This window comes from Manis pentadactyla, chromosome 15 (assembly GCF_030020395.1).
Source record: "Manis pentadactyla isolate mManPen7 chromosome 15, mManPen7.hap1, whole genome shotgun sequence".
In the NCBI taxonomy this organism is placed as follows: Eukaryota; Metazoa; Chordata; class Mammalia; order Pholidota; family Manidae; genus Manis; species Manis pentadactyla.
The window spans coordinates 42,895,685-42,916,535 of record NC_080033.1 but is presented as its reverse complement, the minus strand read 5'-3'; the positions used below and the strand labels follow the sequence as shown (position 1 = coordinate 42,916,535).

Sequence of the window (20,851 nt, the reverse complement as noted above, 5' to 3'; positions counted from 1 at the left end):
TCTTTTTTTCACAACCACCAAGTGGCTTTTTTAACTTTGAATCAAATCATAGACTTACAGGAAGTAGCAAAAATAGTTAGGAGAGGTCCTATATTCTCTTCACCCAGCGTCTCCCAATTGTAGCCTCTTACATAATTACAGTACAGTATCAAAACCAGGAAATTGACATTGGTGCAATATTATTAACTAGGCTACAGACCTTATAGATTTTATCAGTTTTTATATGCACTCAATTGTATCTGTATGTGAAAAGGAGGAGAAACAGGAGTTCTGTGCAGTTTTATCATGTATATATTCATGTAACTGCCACCACAATTAAGACAGAATTATTTCATCACCACAAAGGAACTCCTTTGTGCTACCCAGGACACTTTTGAAAATTAAGATTTTCCATACTGTTATCACTCATCAAGTGATTTTTGTTACAATTTCTGAAATACAAAGTAGAATACAAAATGAATATTCTCTTTTACTGAGAATTGCAAGTTTAAATGCAATTCTTTAGAGCAGCATTTCCCAAACTATGTTTCATAGAATCTTACTGGCCATAATTCTAAAAGAATTCTATGATCCAGTGAATGCAGAAAGCACTGAACTGAACAAAATTAAATAGGATCTTTGATTTTAAAACTTCTCATGTATAACGTGACTCTCAAAAGGAAGCATAAAGTATACACTTACACTGAGTAACGGAAGGACAGAAAATAGTAGAAACATTTTGGAATGTCTGTTCAAGTCATGGTATCTTTTTTTCATTTGGACTTCCCTCATTCCCAGTCCATGGGGCTGCGCCCCCAGTGGCCAGCTTTACATATGGTGATCCTGTTCCCTCTCATTCACCGCGTAGTTATAACTAATGATTTAAGAATATGCACCTGACCCCAGTTAAGCCAATCAGATTCTACTTTCTGAGATCAAAAGAAAGCAAGACTCTCCTTGCCTGCTACAGGTAAAATTGGGAGATGTGGGGCAGCCATCTTCTACCATGTTAATCAGCAAAGGAAAGAAAGTGGGTCTGGAGAGAGACAATAATTAACAAGCATACAATTAACAAGAGAAAAATGGAAAATGGTTTGAGAGTAAATTGTGGTGGTTTTCCAATCCTATTGCCTTATATTAAAGTCTTCTGTGTTATATTTGCTAGAAGGCATTCCTTTCTTATAACTTTCAATTCAAGAACCATGACTAATATAATATCAACTCTGAAACTTAAGAATGCCACTTGCTTCCCAGAAATTATCTTTCTGGTCTAATATTCTTTATAGCACACTTTGGGAAATGCTGTTATGAAAAGGAAATTAGAAATAGACTACACTATTTACTTAGTTTTGTAATTGAATGGTTTTTAGACTCCCATTTTATGGCTTGAATGAGTTTGTTGAAATTTCAGTTTTTATGGGTAGATTTGGGTTGAGAAGTGGAGGGAGTACTTTTAAATCATTCCATTCATCATCCTATACCTGGATGCAATGGGAGAGCAGTATTGACTTCCTTCTCAGATTTCCCCTCTCCACACCACCAGATGGCTCCACAAAGGTTCTATTTGTCCTTCTCCATTAAACTTCTGTAGACTCAGAGGTCTCATATTCTCAATGGAGATGCAGTAATGCAGTAAAAGAGGGGTCCACTCTGTAGAAAGCAGAGAATTTTCCAACATTAAACTAAACACACTGAAACACTTCCGTTTGTTTATCCCAGATCACATCAGCTATGGTAGTCCTAAAACAGTTAATCAATTGTTTGCCAAAATACTTGTGTACTGGCTACCTGAGTAATGGTTTCAAAATGGAACCATAGAGCTTCTAGCTCTGCCTAATAACTCCTTTCGCCATTTCTCTTATGATGTGTCTTCCCAATCCTAATTTTTTATCTCCCACCCAAGGTGTGTGTGTGTGTGTGTGTGTGTGTGTGTGTGTGTGTGTGTGTGTGTGTGTGTGTGTGTGTGTGTGTGTGAGTAGTAGTAGTAAATCAAGTTCTGACTGTTTTCTTATAGCATTTGGACTTTGATATATTGGCTAATCTTGGCCTCAGTATCTGCTTCCCCAAACACCATTGGTTCAGGATGAGGGTCAACCCAAATAAAACAAAATCATCATTTCTCTGGGTGGACCCTCTCAAACTGATTGGAGTCTTGATTAAGAATGGGATATGACCAGAAGAGCTGGAATGGTAGAAGGATTAGCTCTTAATAAAATTGTGAACTAGAGGGCTTGCGTCTTTGGACCCATCTGCTCACTTTACTTGTTAGTTATTAAATGGAATTAAAGAACATCAAATTAACTTTTTCTTGGTTTTATTTTGTTTTAACAGCAATCTCTACATGTATGTTCAGTCTTCTATGTTTGTTGCTAATAGCATAAGGTTGCCTGTTCACCATTTTTCTAGGGAATATTGGTTTTGAGTAAGAATCAAAAGTCTTTTACAGAGGAATTAACTATGAAGTGAAAATATGCAGCTTTTTGTCCATTTATAAATTATTTTGTTTGGGGGTTAGCAGCTGCTGTTTATCCTTTCATTGCATTATGACTATAATATAAATATGCATATTTTTCCAGTTAAGTCAGCAAGCACCCAAAACTGCTCAGCTCAGTTCTGCTGATTCCACAGACGGCAACTTAAATGAACTTCACGTTACAGTAAGATGTTGCAACCACCTGCAGTCCCGAGCAAGCCACCTTCAGCCACACCCATATGTTGTGTACAAGTTTTTTGATTTTGCAGACCATGATACAGCCATCATTCCCAATAGCAATGATCCACAGTTTGACGATCATATGTGTTTCCCAGTGCCAATGAATATGGATTTGGACCAATACCTTAAGTCAGAGTCCCTGAGTTTTTATGTGTTTGATGATAGTGATACCCAGGAGAATATTTACATAGGAAAAGGCAATGTGCCTCTCATTTCATTGGCACATGACAGGTGTATCTCAGGTAAGCCTCTTTCTTGAACCTATGAAATTGTAAATATAAATCTAAATTATATCACAGTGTTAAGTATGATCTGTTTACAATTAATCTTCCCAATTTTCTCATATAATCTTAAACTTTGGGCCTATAATATTTTTTAAGTTACTTTTTCAGTAGTTCTTGTAGGGATTATAGTATGCAACTTACATTATCACAGTCTATTTAAAATTAATTCTAACAACTACATTAAAATATAGAACGTCTACTCCAGTTACCTCCCCCTCCTTTGTGCTGTTATTATCGTATATATTTATACAGAATGCTAAGTATATTACGAACCGAACAATACAATGTTGTGACTATTGTTTTATATAACCTTATGTCCTTTAAAGAAATTAAGAGAAAGGAGAATATATATAATTATAGGAGGCATTTACATTGATGTATGTGTTTGCCATTTCTAGTATTCCTTATTTCTTCCTATGGATTTGAGTTACTATCTGGTGTCATTTCCTTACTCCAGTATAGCTCCATTTCCTCCCCTCCTTTGTGCTATTGTTACATCTATTTTTACATATATCATAAGCCCAACAATTGTACAAGTTTTTTGTGTAATTGTATTTCAAATCAGGTAAGAAAAGAAATGACAATATATATTTATACTGTCTTTTATAATTATAATTATATATGTAATTACCTTTATCACTCTCTGTTCCTTCGTGCTGATTTGAGCTCCCATTTGGTGTCACTTCCTTTCAGCCAGTAAAACTTTAATATGTCTTGTAAGTCAGGTCTTCTGGTAATGTATTCTCTCAGTTATTGTTGTCTAGGAATGTATTTTGCTTTTTGCTTTTATTTTTTGAAGAAGAGTCTTTCTGAATATAATATTCTTGGTTGACAGTTATTTTTTCCTTTTGAGTACATCAATTGACTTCTGGCATCTGTTGTTTTTATTGAGAAACCAGCTGTTAATTTTATGGTTCCCTTGTACTTGGTACTCTTTTCAAGATTTCCTATTTTTTTGGCTTTCAGCAGTTAGACTATAATGTGTAGGTGTGCTTATCCTACTTGGAATTTGTTGAGCTTCTTTGTATGTAGAGTACTGTTACTGCATCAAATTTTTCTTCAGTTATTTTTTCTGCCCCTTTTTTCTTCCTATTCTTAGACTCCCATTGCATGTATGTTAGCATGTTTTATGGTGTCTCTCAGGTCTCTAAGGCTTTGTTCATTCATTTTTCTCTTCGGATTGGGTAATCTCTATTGATCAGTCTTCAACTTCACTTGTTCTTTTTTCTGCTGGTTCAGATCCCTCCATTGAATTTTTTCATTTCAGTAATTTCACTTTTCAACTCCTAGAATTTTTATTTAGTTCCCTTTTTCTTTTTTTTTTTTACAATTTCTATCTCTTTATTATAATCTCTATTTTATAAGTCGTTGTTACCACACTTTGTTAGTTCTTTAAATATGGTTTCTTTTAGTTCTTTGAACATAGTTATAATAGCTGCTTTGAGGTATTTATTAGATAAATCTTACCATGTTGACACACTCCGCAAGTGCCTATTGATGGCTTTTTTCTTATGTATGCAACACACCCTCCTTTTTCTTTCTCTGTACGTTTTATGATTTCTGTTTTTGTTTTTAACATAGAACACTTAGGATACTGTATTGTAGCAACTCTGGATTCCGACCCTCCCCTACTCCACAGGGTGGTTCTGTTGCTGGTTTCGTTTGGAGACTTGCCTGGACTAATTCTGTAGTCTTTTTCCCTACAGCCACTGATGTCTCTGATAAGTCTGTGTTTGTGTATTTGTTTAGTGTTAGGCCTAGGTCAGCATAGTTTAGTGGTCAGCCAATGATTGGTCAAAAGTGATACTTAAACACCTGGAGCTGGTAGGCTTCTAGCCTTTGCCTGTGGTCAGTATACATCTTGGGTAATACATTCAAAGTTTGGCAGTCTGTAGGTCTCACATTCAGCCAAGGAGAAGTGGCTTATTAGTCTGTTCTTTTATTGTTCCCACTGATGTTCAGTAGATTTTCTTGAATAAATGCTTCTCTATTTGTTGTATACCTCTGTTCAGTTTCCAGAGCCCTTAAATGATTGGGTTTTTTAAAATCATTATGTCTAGTTTTATTGTTCCTTTTTGTGGAAAGAATTTACTGAGCTCTTCACTCAGCCAGTCTGGGAGTCTCACCTTTGCCTGTAATACAAGTTTATTACCTTCCTATGTTCACCAATATCCTTTTCTACCTAAAATCTGTAGAGTTGTTTTGATTTTTTTCTTTCCCAGCCAGCCACTAAAAGACATGTCAAACAAGTGAGCATCAAGTAAAGGATATCCCTAAACAAAAGTTATGCTTGAAATATTGGTTTGTATTTTCAAGTCAGGGATTTTTCGTACTGAAAAATCTAGTGTAATAGTTAAAATCTGTGACTCAGTAGTACAGATTCAGCTAGGTGATAACCTTTTGTTACTGATAAGTGTTTTTTATTTTATGGATTTTTGGGGGTTCTACACATAATTTGGAGAAATTGAACAAATCCCAGTTAAATATATTTTAAATTATAATAGAATTATATAAGACTCCTTTAGATATATAAATTATTTGAAATTTTAAAGGTTTAATATATTTTTCTATAGAGACAAGTATTTTGCAAGAATATTCAAGTCCAAATGAAGGTTGATATTTGAGCTATTACCCAGATAGTATCTTAGAGGAAGGCTAAGAATTGTGAGTAATATCTGAATTTAATTTCAGTGAATTAAAATATTTATAAGATGATTTTTCTCATTTTGAATCAATCATCGTTGAGACCATAACTTCTTAGTGCAGTCTGCTTGAGAGGTGAACCTGTCATAGATCCTTTTGTCTTTATTTTATTCTCTGAGTCATTAAAAGCCAAAGTTATTTATAAAGCTATGAGTAATTGTCTTTGTTCTTCTTGAATTCTTATGAAAATAAAACTTCATTCTAGCACTAATTAAAATTGTTTTGATAAATTGGCAGGAATATTTGAGTTAACAGATCATAAAAAGCATCCTGCAGGAACCATCCATGTTATATTGAAATGGAAATTTGCTTACCTTCCACCAAGTGGATCCATAACAACTGAAGACTTAGGAAACTTCATACGCAAAGAAGAGTCAGAAGTTGTTCAGAGACTACCTCCAGCATCCTCTGTTAGCACATTAGTTGTAGTGAGTAATAGTGACTTTGAATTTCCTATAAAACTTAAGAAATAGCCCCCCTAAAAAAAAAAATGCATGAAGCCTTAAGTGTATGTTCATCATACTTAGTTTGATATATTGATTTATCTTAGGCACCAACACCTAAACCAAGACAGCGTTTAACACCTGTAGATAAGAAGGTGTCTTTTGTGGATATTACACCACATCAGAATTCTGTAAGTAGTAAACTCAAAATACTGATTTTTTTCCCATAACAAATTCTTGAAATAAACTATATAGTATACGGTAGTATACCTTACCTGATTTAACATGGGAAAAGGTGAATAAAAAACTTCTTTTTCCTTTAAAATGTTAACTTATAATTTAGCAGTGTGTGTAAGAGTTGACTCTTTTAAACGCTCCTCTGGTCGCCTTTGTCTCTCTAACTCCTGCTCTAATCCTCTACTCCCATTTATTTAAAAAAACTCTTCAAAATGGTGTCATAATTCTGTCTCCCTTTCCTCATACATTTTCTTGAACTCACTCCAGTCAAACTTTATCTTCATTAAAACCACTCTTGCCAAGGTTACCATACCCAGGAGTCAATTCTCCGTCCCCATCTTCATCTCCCAGTAAAATCTGATACTGTGGAATCTTCCCTTGTCCTCTAGGATACTGTGCTTCCTTGTTCTCCTCCTGCTTTTTCAGTTACTCTTTCACTCTCCTGGACCAAATCTCTAAATGTTGAAGTCTCAGCAGTCAAACTTCAGACCTAGACCTCTTCTCTTCTCAATCTGTATATGTTAAGAGATTCTGTCCAATCTCCTAGTTTTAAAAAGTGTCTATATGCTGACACTTCATGTTTATTACCTTCAATCTTGATCTTGCTGCCATAATTACCACTATGTAACCAAAAGAGTGTTTTATTTGCATTAAAATTTAATTGTAAGGAAATAGAAGTCTAACTAGTTATTAACAGATGTTTTGGTTGGGTAATGGATTTGTATTATCTTTTATATTCTTAATGCTTATGTTATATGCTGTAAATGTCTAATAGGAATCTAAACTTAACATGTGAAAAACCAAATTGGATTTCACCAGCACTTTTCCAAAATGTTTCTCTTTTTCATTGTTTCCCATTCTCAGTAAATGACATAACCATTCACCCAATTGCACGGTCATGAAATTTTAGAGGCACCCCTTTCACATCTTTTTCTCACATACTACATCCAATTCATCTATAACCCTGTCAGCTGTACTTTCAAAATATATCCTGAATTTGCAACATCTCCACTGTTACCACTCCAGTCACCATCATCATTTGTAGACTTTTAAAAAATCTTTCTTTGGAATTGAGATATAACTTTTGTAAAGGACACAAATCAAGTACACAGCTTAGTGAATTTTCACATATGTACAGACATGTGTAATCACCACCCAGATGAACATATACTCTCTCCCCAGGTCTTAAATAATACCTGGCATATACAGTACACTGAATATATATGTGTTAAACAGATGAATTCAATAATAATTATTTAGCAGTGTTTAATAGCTAGCATTTATTGAGTACTTATTATGTGTCAGACTGTGAACTGCATGCTTTTATCCACTGAACTTGTTTAACCCTCATAACAACCTTATGTTCATACTAGATTTAGTCCCATTTAAAAATTAGGGAAGTAATGTTTAGAGGTTAAGTCATTTCCTTAAGGTCACACAGTATTAGATACAGGATTTGAACACAGGTAGCCTGATTCCTAAGTAAGTGATTGTTAATATAAAAAGGACATACATAGAAATAAGCAAGGCAGAGAAAGACAAATACCATATGATTTCAGTTATATGTAGAATCTAAAATCGAAACAAAACAAATGAACAAAATACCAATAGATTCATAGACAATGAGAAATGACTGGTGGTTACCAAGGGGGAAGAGTTGGGATACGTGGGTGAAATAGATGAAGTGGATAAAGAGGCAAAAAAAATCCCTATCATAATGTAAATTAATCCTTGGGATGAAAATACAGCATAGAGAATATAGTCAATGATTCTGTAACATCAATGTTGGCAGATAATAAGTACACTAGTTGAGGTGGACATTTAATAATGTAGATAACTGTTGAAGATTATAGTTGATATACAATGATATACCAATATATCATTTGTATATCAACTATAATTTTTAAAAAGACATAGATGTTTGTTGCAATATTAGTCATTATAGCTAAAAATCATGAACTTGTTAAATGTCTAACACTAGTAAAATGGCTCATTAAATTATGATACAGCCACTTATTGTAATATTATGTTGTCATTAAAAATGATGTTTACACAAAGTTTCCTATAGGAGCAAATTTTACATTAAAATATTAAGGGTTTTTTAAATGTAACATGATATATTTACAATACAATTACCACTATGTAACTTATTTGCATTAAAATTTAACTGTAAGGAAATAGAAATCTAACTAGTTATTAATGGATATTTTGGCTAGGTAATGAGAATATGGATTTGTATTATCTTTTATGTCTTTTAGCTTATCTTTCACATTTTCTTTCATGTTGCATATATGTTTAAAGTACAACTATATATATTCTAGAACTAGCTTTTTTACTCAGCCTTTTATTGTGAACTCTCTTCAGTATCAGTGAGTACAAATCTACATTTTTTTTGCCATGCTGACACAGAACTCAGGTGTTTGGATGTACCATATTTTATTTAACTAATGCTGTACTGTTGGAAATTTGCATTGTTGTCATTTTATTATGATTATAAACAATACCTCAATAAACTACACTTACAGGTTTTAAATTGCATAATATATATACCATGAAGAATATTAACCATTTTACCGAAATGCACTAAATTCCATGTCAAATGGGTAGCTACTATATTTGCTTCTAATTTTCCTTAGCATATGAGTATATGTGCATAGATGATAGATAGATGTAGAAGTGTTAGGATGATTTGTAATTTAGTAATAAATACAAAATAACGTATGTACATGTTTTTACATTAATATAAGGAGACATCTACTCTTTCTGAAGATAGAAAAGAAATTTCACCAGAAGTGGAGCATATATCAGAAATAGAAATGAAAATGCCAGCTGTTGCACATATTCTCCAGGTATATATTTGTATTAAAATTATTTTGAAAGGCTTAATTTGCTTCTTAAAGACTTTATATTAGCATGGATCAGGAAATCATTGCACTGATCCTATTTTTATATATGACTTCCTGGGAATAGAAAGGTCAAAAATATAACAGGTGTAACAGCTACAATTATGCTGTTAACAAGTAATAAATAATATGTGAATTTAAGTATTAATGTAAAATTCACTTTTATGTTAATGTAATTTCATTCTTAGTTTATAGTCAGATTTTCATTTATCTGCATATTTTCATTTGTACAATTTTAGTGATGATTTTCTAATCATTTATATATATTACCTCTTTTGTATATTTAAGCCTCAAGTTTACATGCTTTATTATTCAAGTGCTTCTGCAAGAATGCTATAAATGTGACCTAAGCAATAACATGTAAGTGTACTTCTGTTTTTTCAGGATTCCCAAGGAAGCACTGTAGATAAGGTAAAAGAGAATACTGAGAAAATGCAGCAAAGAAAAAAAGGTGATGTGCACTTACAATCTGAGGATCAGCTTGCAGAACAAAGTTTGACTTCTGAAGATAGAACAGAAATAACTGAGGAATTAGAACCAGAAGGTAATTTTCTTTTTTAAATTAATATGCTTTACTTAAGTCCTTTTTTTTTTAAATCTGTCAGAGTATGCCTCAGAACATTGTCACGTAATAGTGGGTCTACTTCATGATACCTATTTCTTGAAAGAAAGGATTGGTTGTAGTTCAGTCTAGTCAGATATGTACAAGTGGAATTATTACATATCTCCTTATTTCAATTTAGAGTGCTACAACAGAATGAATATAAGTATTCTCTTGCCGTGTTCCAAATTGATATTTTAAATGGCTTTATAATCTCTTTGGGTTCAGTACCATCATCTGGACTATTCTGGAGGACTTGACTTTTTAAAAATTAAAACAAAGAACTCAGACAAAAATACAATTTATGACATGATTTAATTATTATAAACGTCTAGAAAGGCAAACTACTCTATAGTGACAAAGCATTAAATTGATGACCTGTAGAAGGACAGATGAGAACAGAGATGCAGAAGGGAAGAGATTAGAAGACGGAATAAGGAAATTTTTGGAAGTGGTAGATATGTCCACTATCTTAATTGTGGCAATGGTTTCATGGAATAGTATGTGGTTAGTCCTTGAAAAATACAGGGATTAGGGGCTCTGACCCCAACAGAGTTGAAAATCGTGTATAACTTTTGACTCCTCAAAAACTTAGCTACGAAATAGCCTATTGACCAGAAAGAAGCCTTACCAATAACAAACAGTTCCTTAATACATATTTTATATGCTATATATATTATATTCTGTATTTGTACAATATAGTAAGCTAGAGACAAAAAAATGTTTTTTCAAATTGGCATAAATCTCAAAAAAAAATGTCCAATATGTTTGTTGAAAAAATCCACATATAAGTGGACCCACACAGTCCAAACTCATGTTATTCAAGGGTCACCTGTGTATGTCAGAATACAAAATTTTGCACTTCAAATGTATGTAGTTTATTTATGTCAATTTTACCACAGTAAGGCCATAAAACTTTTTTTAAAGTTTTTAAATAGTATAACTTGATTTTTCCATAATATTATTGGTTAAACTGTTAGGAATCATCTATTACTCTGTCCTCTCTTTTAAAAAATTATTTTAAATTTTATACTAGAATACGTTATATTTTTATTTCCTTTGTTTCTACTGAAACTAAACTTGGAATTTTCAGTCAATTTTTTTCTCTTTTCTAAAATATAATGTAAATATCTTTGCTGCTAAAAAAGGTCCAATCATTATCATTTTGTTCTTTTATGTCCTTATAGTGTATACTTATTTCTCTCCATTTCACAAGGTACAAATATACTTGGCTTAACAGGTTTGAAGCACTAAAATTTTATTTTTTTATAACAGATGAAGAAGACAAATCAGCTTCTGACAGTGATGAGTGTATTTTTCCATATGCTATCTCCAAGAATATCAAACAGGTCAGTAACTTAATGTCAACTAGAAATGTTCTAGAAATAAAGTTGCTTTTTCACTCATATTAATCTTCATATATAAGAATCTTAATGCAAAAATATTTCTGGAAAATTTTGAGTGTACTATCATAATCTAATCCAAGTAATCATCTACTATAAGAAATTTTTATTTAGTTTCATTATGTAATGGGCCATACATACAAGGATTATTTTTGCTTCCATGTTGAACACCTGACATCAGGAGCTTCAGTAGTTACTTGCCAATACCAGTTGACGTTCCTGACTCCTTTTCAGGACCATGTACAAAGATGGGTTAAATCAAATCTGAACTTTCAAGAATCAAAATGTGAGTTTGCATTTAAAACTATAATAACAGGAGAAGCCAAGATGGGGGCATGAGTAGGGCAGTGGAAATCTCCTCCAAAAACCATATTTATTTTTGAAAATACAACAAATACAACTATTCCTAAAAGAGAGACCAGAGGATACAGTACAACAGCCAGGCTACATCTACATCTGTGAGAACTTGGCATCTCATGAAGGGGGTAATATACAAGCCGCGGCCAGGCGGGACCCAAGCACTCCCCCAACCCCAGCTCACCAGCGGGAGGAGAGGAGTCAGACTGGGGAGGGAGTGGAAGCGCAGGACTGCTAAATACCCAGCCCTAGTCATCCACACTGGGAGCGCAGACACACAATGCGTGGTGAGCTGGATGTCAGGGAAACGGAAAAGTAAAATCTGCGAGTGGGTTGCCCACAGCCAGCTCCCCTAGGAAAAAAGAAAAGTGAGTGCTTTTTGAAAGTCTTAAAGGGACAGGGGCTTCACAGCTGGACAGAATCATCCCGACACACTCAGCCCAGCAGGCTGGGAATTCTGAGGAGCTTCAGACGCCCCAGCCCCCTGGGAGGCAGAGCAACTCTGAAGCCCATCACAGCGATAAACAGCCTGCCATTCATTCCCCCTCTGGCGCAGCCCCGCTACAGCGGCTGAGCAGCCTGAGAGTGGCCGCACACACAGCAGCCACCAAGAGTCTCGTCCCGGCGTGCAGCCGGCCGTGCCATACCTGGGGCCGCTGATGGCATGCAGCTACCCAGCGCAGGTAGAGGAAGCCGGACCAGGGCGCAAAGGGGCGCCATTCTCGTGAGGGAGCACACCCGGCACGCGTGCCTCTCCCCTCAGGGCTCTGGGCCACACCGCCGGCGGCAGCTCAGGGGATTAACCCAGACACTACTCCGGTGTGAGGGTGACCAACACAGGCAGCAGAGAAGGGCAAGGTGACCAGCAAGCAGGAAGTGACTTTGTTCTCCCAGCTGACACAAACAACACCTGCCTATGACTACCCCTATCACCATGAAAAGGCAGAAGAATTTGGTAGAGTCCAGTATTACCCAGACGCCCCCCAAAAGAGGACCAGGGGAGACAGGTATAACCAATTGTCCTGAAAAAGAATTCAAAATAAAGGTTATAACCATGCTGATGGACCTGCAGAGAAATATGCAAGAGCTAAAGGATCAAGTTAGGAGGGAGAATATAGAAATAAAACAATCTCTGGAATGACTTAAAAGAAGACTGGATGAGGTGCAAGGGACCGTTAATGGAATAGAGATCAGAGAACAGGAATACAGAGAAGCTGTGGCAGAGAGAGATAAAAGAATCTCCAGGAATGAAAGAATATTAAGAGAACTGTGTGACCAATCCAAACATAACAATATTTGCATTATAGGGGTACCAGAAGAAGAGAGAGAAAAAGGGATAGAAAGTGTCTTTGAAGAAATAAATGCTGAAAACTTCCCCAAACTGGGGGAGGAAATAGTCTCTCAGACCATGGAAGCCCACAGATCACCCAACAGAAGGGACTCAAGGACGACAACACCAAGACATACAATAATTAAAATGGCAAAGATCAAAGACAAGGATAGAGTATTAAAGGCAGCCAGAGAGAGAAAAAAGGTCACCTACAAAGGAAAACCCATCAGGCTATCATCAGACTTCTCAGCAGAAACCTTACAGGCCAGAAGAGAATGGCATGATATATTTAATGCAATGAAACACAAGAGATTTGAACCAAGAATACTGTATCCAGCACGATTATCATTAAATATGGAGGGATTAAACAATTCCCAGACAAGCAAAAGTTGAGGGAATTTGCCTCCCACAAACCACCTCTACAGGGTATTTTAGAGGGACTGCTCTAGATGGCAGCACTCCTAAGGCTAAATAGATGTCACCAGAGAAAATAAAATCACAGCAAAGAAAGCAGACCAACCAAATACTAAATAAAGGCAAAAAATAAAATCAACTACTCACAAAAGCAGTGAAAGGAAACACAAAAGAGTACAGAATAAAACACCTAACATATAAAGAATGGAGGAGGAGGAATAAGAAAGGAGAGAAATAAAGAATCATCAGACTGTGTTTATAATAGCTTAATAAGTGAGTTAAGTTAGACGGTTAGATAGTAAAGAAGCTACCCTTGAACCTTTGGTAACCACGAATCTAAAGCCGGCAATGGCAGTAAGTACATATCTTTCAATAATCACCCTAAATGTAAATGGACTGAATGCACCAGTCAAAAGAAACAGAGTAATAGAATGGATAAAAAACCAAGACCCATCTATATGCTGCTTACAAGAGACTCACCTCAAACCCAAAGACATACACAGACTAAAAGTGAAGGGATGGAAAAAGATATTTCATGCAAACAATAGGGAGAAAAAAGCAGGTGTTGCAGTAGTTGTAGTATCAGAGAAAGTAGACTTCTAAACAAAGAAAGTAACAAGAGATAAAGAAGGACGCTACATAATGATTAAGGGGACAGTCCAACAAGAGGATATAACCATTATAAATAAATATGCACTGAATACAAGAGCACTGACATATGTGAAAGAAATACTAACAGAATTAAAGGAGGAAATAGAATGCAATATATTCATTCTAGGAGACTTCAACACACCACTCACTCCAAAGGACAGATCCACCAGACAGAAAATAAGTAAGGACACAGAGGCACTGAATAACACTCTAGAACAGACGGACCTAACAGACATTTACAGAATGCTACAACGAAAAGCAGCAGGATACACATTCTTCTCAAGTGCACATGGAACATTTTCCAGAATAGACCACATACCAGGCCACAAAAAGAGCCTCAGTAAATTCAAAAATATTGAATTTCTACCAACCAACTTCTCAGACCACAAAGGTATAAAACTAGAAATAAATTGTACAAAGAAAACAAAAAGGCTCACAAACACATGGAGGCTTAACAACATGCACCTAAATAATCAATGGATCAATGACCAAATTAAAATAGAGATCAAGCAATATATGGAGACAAATGACAAGAACAGCACAAAGCCCCAACTTCTGTAGGATGCAACAAAGCCAGTTCTAAGAGAAAAGTATATAACAATCTAGGCCTATTTAAAGAAATAAGAACAATCCCAAATGAATAGTCTAAAGTCACAATTATTGAAACTGGAAAAAGAAGAATACATGAGGCCCAAAGTCAGCAGAAGGAGGGAAATAATAAAAATCAGAGAAGAAATAAATAAAATTGAGAAGAATAGAACAATAGAAAAAAATCAATGAAACCAAGAGCTGGTTCTTTGAGAAAATAAACAAAATAGATAAGGCCCTAGCCAGACTTATTAAGAGAAAAAGAGAATCTACACACAGCAACAGAATCAGAAATGAGAAAGGAAAAATCATGAGAGACCCCACAGAAATACAAAGAATTATTAGAGAATACTATGAGAATCTATATACTAACAAGCTGGAAAACCTAGAAGAAATGGACAACTTCCTAGAAAAATACAATCTTCCAACGCTGACAAAGGAAAAAACAGAAATTCTAAACAGACCAAATACCAGCAACGAAATTGAATTGGTAATCAAAAAACTACCCAAGAACAAAATCCCCAGGCCAGATGGATTCACCGCTGAATTTTATCAGGCATATACAGAAGACATAATACCCATTCTCCTTAAAGTTTTCCAAAAAATAGAAGAGGAGGGAATACTTCCAAACTCACTCTATGAAGCCAGCATCACTCTAATACCAAAACCAGGCAAAGACCCCACCAAAAAAGAAAATTACAGACCAATATCCCTGATGAACGTAGATGCAAAAATACTCAACAAAATATTAGCAAATCGAATTCAAAAATATATCAAAAGGTTCATACACCACGACCAAGTGGGATTCATCCCAGGGATGCAAGGATGTTACAACATTCGAAAATCCATCAACATCATCCACCACATCAACAAAAAGAAGGACAAAAACCACATGATCATCTCCATAGATGCTGAAAAAGCATTTAACAAAATTCAACATCCATTCATGATAAAAACTCTCAACAAAACGGGGATAGAGGGCAAGTACCTCAACATAATACAGGCCATATATGACAAATCCACAGCCAACATCATACTTAACAGCAAGAAGCTGAAAGCTTTTCCTCTAAGATTGGGAACAACACAGGGACGCCCACTCTCCCCACTGTTATTCAACACAGTAGTGGAGGTCCTAGCCATGGCAATCAGACAAAACAAAGAAATACAAGGCATCCAGATTGGTAAAGAAGTCAAACTATCACTGTTTGCAGATGACATGATATTGTACATAGAAAACCCTAAAGACTCCACTCCAAAACTACTAGAACAAATATCTGAATTCAGCAAAGTTGCAGGATACAAAATTAATTCACAGAAATCTGTTGCTTTCCTATACACTAATGATGAACTAGCAGAAATAGAAATCAGGAAAACAATTTCATTCACAATTGGATCAAAAAGAATAAAATACCTAGGAATAAACCTAACCAAGGAAGTGAAAGACCTATACCCTGAAAACTACAAGATACTCTTAAGAGAAATTAAAGAGGACACTAACAAATGGAAACTCATCCCATGCTCTTGGCTAAGAAGAATTAATATTGTCAAAATGGCCATCCTGCCTAAAGCCATCTACAGATTCAATGCAATCCCTATCAAATTACCAACAGCATTCTTCAATGAACTGGAACAAGTAGTTCTAAAATTCATATGGAACCACAAAAGACCCCGAATAGCCAAAGCAATCCTGAGAAGGAAGAATAAAGTAGGGGGGGATCTCGCTTCCCAACTTCAAGCTCTACTACAAAGCCACAGTAATCAAGACAATTTGGTACTGGCACAAGAACAGACCCACAGACCAGTGGAACAGAGTAGAGAGTCCAGATATTAACCCAAATATATATGGTCAATTAATATACAATAAAGGTGCCATGGACATACAATGGGGAAATGACAGCCTCTTCAACAGCTGGTGTTGGCAAAACTGGACAGCTACATGTAAGAGAATGAAACTGGACCATTGTCTAACCCCATATACAAAAGTAAATTCGAAATGGATCAAAGACCTGAATGTAAGTCATGAAACCATAAAACTCTTAGAAAAAAACATAGGCAAAAATCTCTTGGACATAAACATGAGTGACTTCTTCATGAGCATATCTCCCCAGGGAAGGGAAACAAAAGCACAAATGAACAAGTGGGACTATATCAAGCTGAAAAGCCTCTGTACAGCAAAGGATACCACCAATAGAACACAAAGACATCCTACAGTATGGGAGAATATATTCATAAATGACAGATCCAATAAAGGGTTGACATCCAAAATATATAAAGAGCTCAAGCACTTCAACAAACAAAAAGCAAATAATCCAATTAAAAATGGTCAGAGGAGCTGAACAGACAGTTCTCCAAAGAAATTCAGATGGCCAACAGACACATGAAAAAATGCGCCACATCACTAATCATCAGAGAAATGCAAATTAAAACCACAATGAGACATCACCTCACACCAGTTAGGATCGTGACCATCCAAAAGACAAACAACAACAAATGCTGGTGAGGTTGTGGAGAAAAGGGAACCTTCCTACACTGCTGGTGGGAATGTAAACTAGTTCAACCATTGTGGGAAGCAGTGTCGAGGTTCCTTAAAAAGCTCAAAATAGAAAAACCATTTGACCCAGGAATTCCACTCCTACGAATTTATCCTAAGAATGCAGCAGCCCAGTTTGAAAAAGACATATGCACCCCTATGTTTATCGCAGCACTATTTACAATAGCTAAGTAATGGAAGCAACCTAAGTGTCCATCTGTAGATGAATGGATAAAGACGTGGTACAAATACACAATGGAATATTATTCAGCCATAAGAAGAAAACAAATCCTACCATTTGCAACAGCATGGATGGAGCTAGAGGGTATTATGCTCAGTGAAATAAGCCAGTTGGAGAAAGACAAGTATCAAATGATTTCACTCCTCTGTGGAGTATAAGAACAAAGAGAAAAACTGAAGGAGCAAAACAGTAGCAGACTCACAGAACCCAAGAATAGACTAACCGTTAACAAAGGGAAAGGGACAGGGGAGGATGGGTGGGAAGGGAGGGATAAAGAGGTGGGGGGAAAGAAAGAGGGCACTATGATTAGCATGTATAATGTGGCGGGGGGCACAGGGAGGGCTGTACAACACAGAGAAGACAAGTAGTGATTCTAAAGCATCTTACTCGGCTGATGGACAGTGACTGTAATGGGGTATGTGGGGGGGCTTGGTAATGGGTAGAATCTAGTAAACATAATGTTCCTCATGTAATTGTAGATTAATGATACCAAAAAAAAATCTATAATAAGTTGTGAATGTGAATTCATAGACTATTCATATCTAAAGATGTCCTTTGATAAACTGTTAAAGTTATTTCATTTCTGCTAACATAATTAAACCTTCTTAGATGGTAATTAATCTAGTAAAGGTATGCTTTGCTTGTTTTGTAGCACATTGCTGAAAAGTAGTATGTAAATTGAAATTTTGAAAAAGTAATAATACTTTAGTTTATATCAGAAGTATACCATTTACCAGACCACTTTTTATTTCAAGGCAGTGAAAAGATTTTATATAGTAAATATAAGTAAAATTTTTTAAAAATCCCTGAATAACAATTATATCTACACTAATTTTCCTGCAATTACTAATTATACTCCTTTTTAAGAATTTCTACTTTATGGTTAATAAATGCAATAGTTCTTTCAAGTGTTGAAATTCTTACCTTTATCTCTCTGCAGAACAATCCAGAACATTTCAGTTGTCACAGATGTCTCCATAGAGAAATTCTTTGTTTCTGCGATTGATAAATACAAACAGAACAGTTCATCTGTCCAAGATTTTACTATCACTATTATATAATTATTATCAGTATTATCTAATCTATGACATTCTGATGTATGGAATCTTTATTCAGAATTGATAAAGAAGGAATCTTGCATATGATGGCCTGAAGACTCTTAATTGTAGCATTTAATTCAATTTAATTTTTTTATCAAATCTGAGATTGTTAAATTATTTATCAAACCAATGGGTAGAAATTCTCTACCCTCTATTAGAAAATTTCAGTAATGGGAATCAATGGGAAAGTGGGCCCTTTTATGGGATGTACTTTGTACTTGGCAAGCTGGAAACCCAGGAGAGTCAATGGTGTAGTTCCAGTCTCAGTCTAAGACCTCACAATTACAAGAACCAGTGGTGTTAAGTTCCAGGCAGAAAGCACTGACAGTCTGGAGACCTAAGAAGAGTCAATGTTTCAAGTCCAAAGGCATAAAGATCAATGTCCTAACTGAAGGCAATCAGGCAGAAGAAGATCCCCCTTACTTATTCTTTTTGTTTATTGAGGTCTTCAACTGACTGTTTGAGGCCCCACCTGTTAGGGAGGGAAATCTGCTTTACCCAGTCAACCAATTCAAATGTTAATCTCATCCAGAAATGCTCTAAAAAACACACCTAGAATAACTGACCAAATGGCTGGGAATCTATCTCATGGCCCAGTCAAGATGACACATAAAATTAACCATAACATTATTTTATTAAGAGCCCTCCATTCATTACACAAGAGTAGGAAGTCTGCATGTTTGATTCAGACACATTTCTTTCTCACATATTAATAGTTCTTCTGCAAGACTGTGCTTACTTCATTAGAATTTTGCATACATATTTGATTTAGCCTTTTGAACATCAGAATGTGAGAAATGAGATACTGAATCAGTCCTGGCATCTAAGAATGCAGGTAACAAGGAATATATCTATCTAGTCAATCTGCAAACACTCATCCCTTTTGATATAACTCAGTGATTCCCAGGGATTCACCCTCTGTAGTTTGTGATCACTCCTTCCTAAGGAAGTAGAGTATTCTAGCCCTGCCATCAGGAAGCATCTACGTTAATTGGGAAAATGTGTTCAGGGCAATTCAAGTCATAATTCAGTTAAATTACAATATAAAATAATGTCAAAGGACAGTATCAATAATTAATATAATAGATATTTGAGCTGAAGAATAATTAACTATTTTATGGCTCTTCTCTTGAGTAACTGAGTAACTGAGGCCTTCCAAATGAGTAAACTGATATGCTGAGATATAAAGTGACTTTCTGATAATCATGCCACTAATTAAAGAAGTTCAGAGGAAGGAGAAACTTGGAGTGATTTTTTCAAGTGCATTTTGTTTTTATTGAAGTATAGTTGATACACAATATTATATTGGTTTCAAGTATACAACATAGTAATTCAGCAGTTATTAAATCCTCACCCCAACTAGTGCAGTTACTATCTGTTAACATAGAGAGATGTTATAGAACTGGAGTGATTTTTTTTTAATAGACTTCATGGAGGTTATGCCTCTGAGCTGGCTCACTCACCCTCTCCCTTTCTCACTGGCTGCTTGTCTGCTTTTTCTCATTTTAAGGTAACTTTCTTTGCTTCACTTGCTTATTACCCAAAGATAGCCAGCCATACAATAACACCTAACCTCTGGATTGAGTCCATCTTTATCAGTTGTGCACCTTCGATCCATCCCTTCAGCTCTGGCCAGTCACACACTAAACAGGAGTGTACTGCTTCAACTGTGTCATCCCAATGAAGGGGATATATTGCACCAAGGAGAAAATCATACACATTTATAGTGCAGGTAGGGATGCACATTATGGGTTTCGGCAGTCAAGAACATACTAACTAGGGCAGCCTTTCTGTAGAAAGGGATACAAGGCTTCAGTTACAATGCAGAAGGTGAAACGTTTTGGATTGTATCCACTAGATAGACACTAGCAAGATATTGCAGTAGTTAATTTTTATTTTCCAGGCATTGTATTTATCATCTAAAAGTAACTTTCAAAATAGGGGAAAATGTTATCTAAATTATACCATCTTAGACCGGTGGTTCTCAACTGGGTCTATTTTGTCCCCCAGGGACATTTGGCGATGTCTGAAAACATTTTTTGTTGTCACACTGGGAAGGACTGTTATTGGTATCTTGTGATTGAAGGTCAGGGTTGCTGCTGAACATATGACAGTGCAAAGGACGCACAACAAAGAACTTTGTGGCCTAAAAAGTCAACAGTATTGAGGTTGGAAAGTCCTGCATTAGACCTTCAACTGAACCATGTAGATATTGGCAACATTGCTAGCATCTCAGGAGAATTGTACATTGCTTTTAATTAAGATAGAATAAAGAACTTCAATTTAACGAAGAAGTTTAATGAAAGGAGCTATTCCTCTAAAATATGCAATTAATTCTAAGGTACACATATATTTTTCCTTTGGAATAAATTTT

General features: G+C 35.5%; 1 protein-coding gene across 6 annotated transcripts in view; it reads left to right on the top strand.

The window, feature by feature from the left end:
- RPGRIP1L (RPGRIP1 like) overlaps positions 1 to 20,851 on the top strand; it is a 100,473-nt gene that overhangs the window by 44,188 nt on the left and 35,434 nt on the right. For 4 of the 6 annotated variants that reach the window (XR_008993974.1, XM_036881037.2, XM_057492743.1 and 1 more), the window contains exons 17-22: positions 2,556 to 2,934; positions 5,917 to 6,107; positions 6,230 to 6,313; positions 9,107 to 9,208; positions 9,647 to 9,806; positions 11,139 to 11,212. Coding sequence is in view for 4 of the 6 variants with exons in the window: in XM_036881037.2 (XP_036736932.2) it covers positions 2,556 to 2,934; positions 5,917 to 6,107; positions 6,230 to 6,313; positions 9,107 to 9,208; positions 9,647 to 9,806; positions 11,139 to 11,212 (990 nt within the window). In the remaining 2 variants the exon portion in view is untranslated. Of the gene's footprint in view, positions 1 to 2,555; positions 2,935 to 5,916; positions 6,108 to 6,229; positions 6,314 to 9,106; positions 9,209 to 9,646; positions 9,807 to 11,138; positions 11,213 to 11,447; positions 11,553 to 18,317; positions 20,266 to 20,851 lie in introns of those variants that run through there. The other 2 variants (XR_005023856.2, XM_057492744.1) reach the window with 2 other exon arrangements.